Here is a 1236-nt window from a genome sequence, read left to right as displayed (position 1 = left end):
TGTCCTCTCTCAGTGATGAACAAATTATCACGAGAGCTGCTAGAGTTACAAAGAATAATAACTTCGATAATCGTAACACTTATAGTGTAAACTCTATGCCTGTGTTTATATACTACACAGTTACAAGATAATCTTTTAATTGATATGGAATATAATTCTGCTTCCAAAAATATATCAACCAGTTATCTTTTCTTCCAAGTATTCTATTATTCATATAATTCCTTCTTCATGCAAAATTCTTTCTGTCTTAGTCTCGATCTTCTTTCATTTCAATCAGCCGCCTGCCTTATCTGAAAGTCATCTTAAGTCCTGATATTATCTCCTGATAAATATCTTTTGATCACTTAAGTTCTGATATCTTAAGTTATGTCTTCAGTATAAGTGCTGATTTCCAGTTAAGTATTAATTTGTCATGTTAAGTAAGATTTGAAAACTAAACACAAATCATATTACACATGACATTATCAAATACATCTAACATACCACTTTTGGTGGTTTTGTCGCAGCTACTTCAGGGGCTTTAACCACTTCGGGAGGTAACACCGCTTCTGGGGTATTTGATATAGCCACTTCAGGGGCTCGAACCTCTTCATGAGGTAATACCGCTTCTGGGGTATTTTCTGGAACACTTTCCACTTCAGCGGCATGTCCAATCAATTTCCATTTTCGTGGTACAATATATTTTGCACCAACAGGTCTACCACGCTTCTGGCGTGGTTGTGTATTACCAATTAACTCTTCAGGAATTATTTTATGAATAGGGACTTCAACCCTTGCCGGTGTGTTAACAACAAGTATATGTGATTTTATGACATGTCTAGAATCATTAAAAATATCTGACATTTGATTAGCAATATTTTGAATATGAATGATTCTTATAACCTCAGATTCACATTGTTTAGTACGTGGATCCATAGAACTTAATCCTGATGCATTCCATGATAGTTCAGAATTTAACTTATGCAAAATATTATCTCCCCCCTAATGGAGGGAATACAGACTCATCAAAATGACAATCAGCATAACGAGCAGTAAAGACATCACCAGTTAATGGTTCAAGATATCTTATAATAGATGGTGAATCAAAACCAACATATATACCTACTCTTCTTTGCGGTCCCATTTTAGATCTTTGTAGAGGTGCAATTGGAACATATACGACACTACTAAAGATCTTAAAATGTGAAATATTAGGGATTTGACCAATAACTAATTCATGAGGAGATTGTTTGTGGT

At 34.5% G+C, this 1236-nt stretch overlaps 1 protein-coding gene across 1 annotated transcript; it reads right to left on the bottom strand.

The window, feature by feature from the left end:
- Positions 1-474: 474 nt before the first annotated feature.
- On the bottom strand, positions 475-915 carry LOC141690827 (uncharacterized). The gene has a single exon (XM_074495589.1). It carries the CDS (start codon positions 913-915, stop codon positions 475-477), a length of 441 nt encoding a protein of 146 aa, XP_074351690.1.
- Positions 916-1236: the final 321 nt, after the last annotated feature.

Source organism: Apium graveolens, chromosome 10, assembly GCF_009905375.1.
Source record: "Apium graveolens cultivar Ventura chromosome 10, ASM990537v1, whole genome shotgun sequence".
Lineage (NCBI taxonomy): Eukaryota > Viridiplantae > Streptophyta > Magnoliopsida > Apiales > Apiaceae > Apium > Apium graveolens.
The sequence above is the reverse complement of the archived record's forward strand: the minus strand, read 5'-3'. Positions and strand labels throughout refer to the sequence as shown.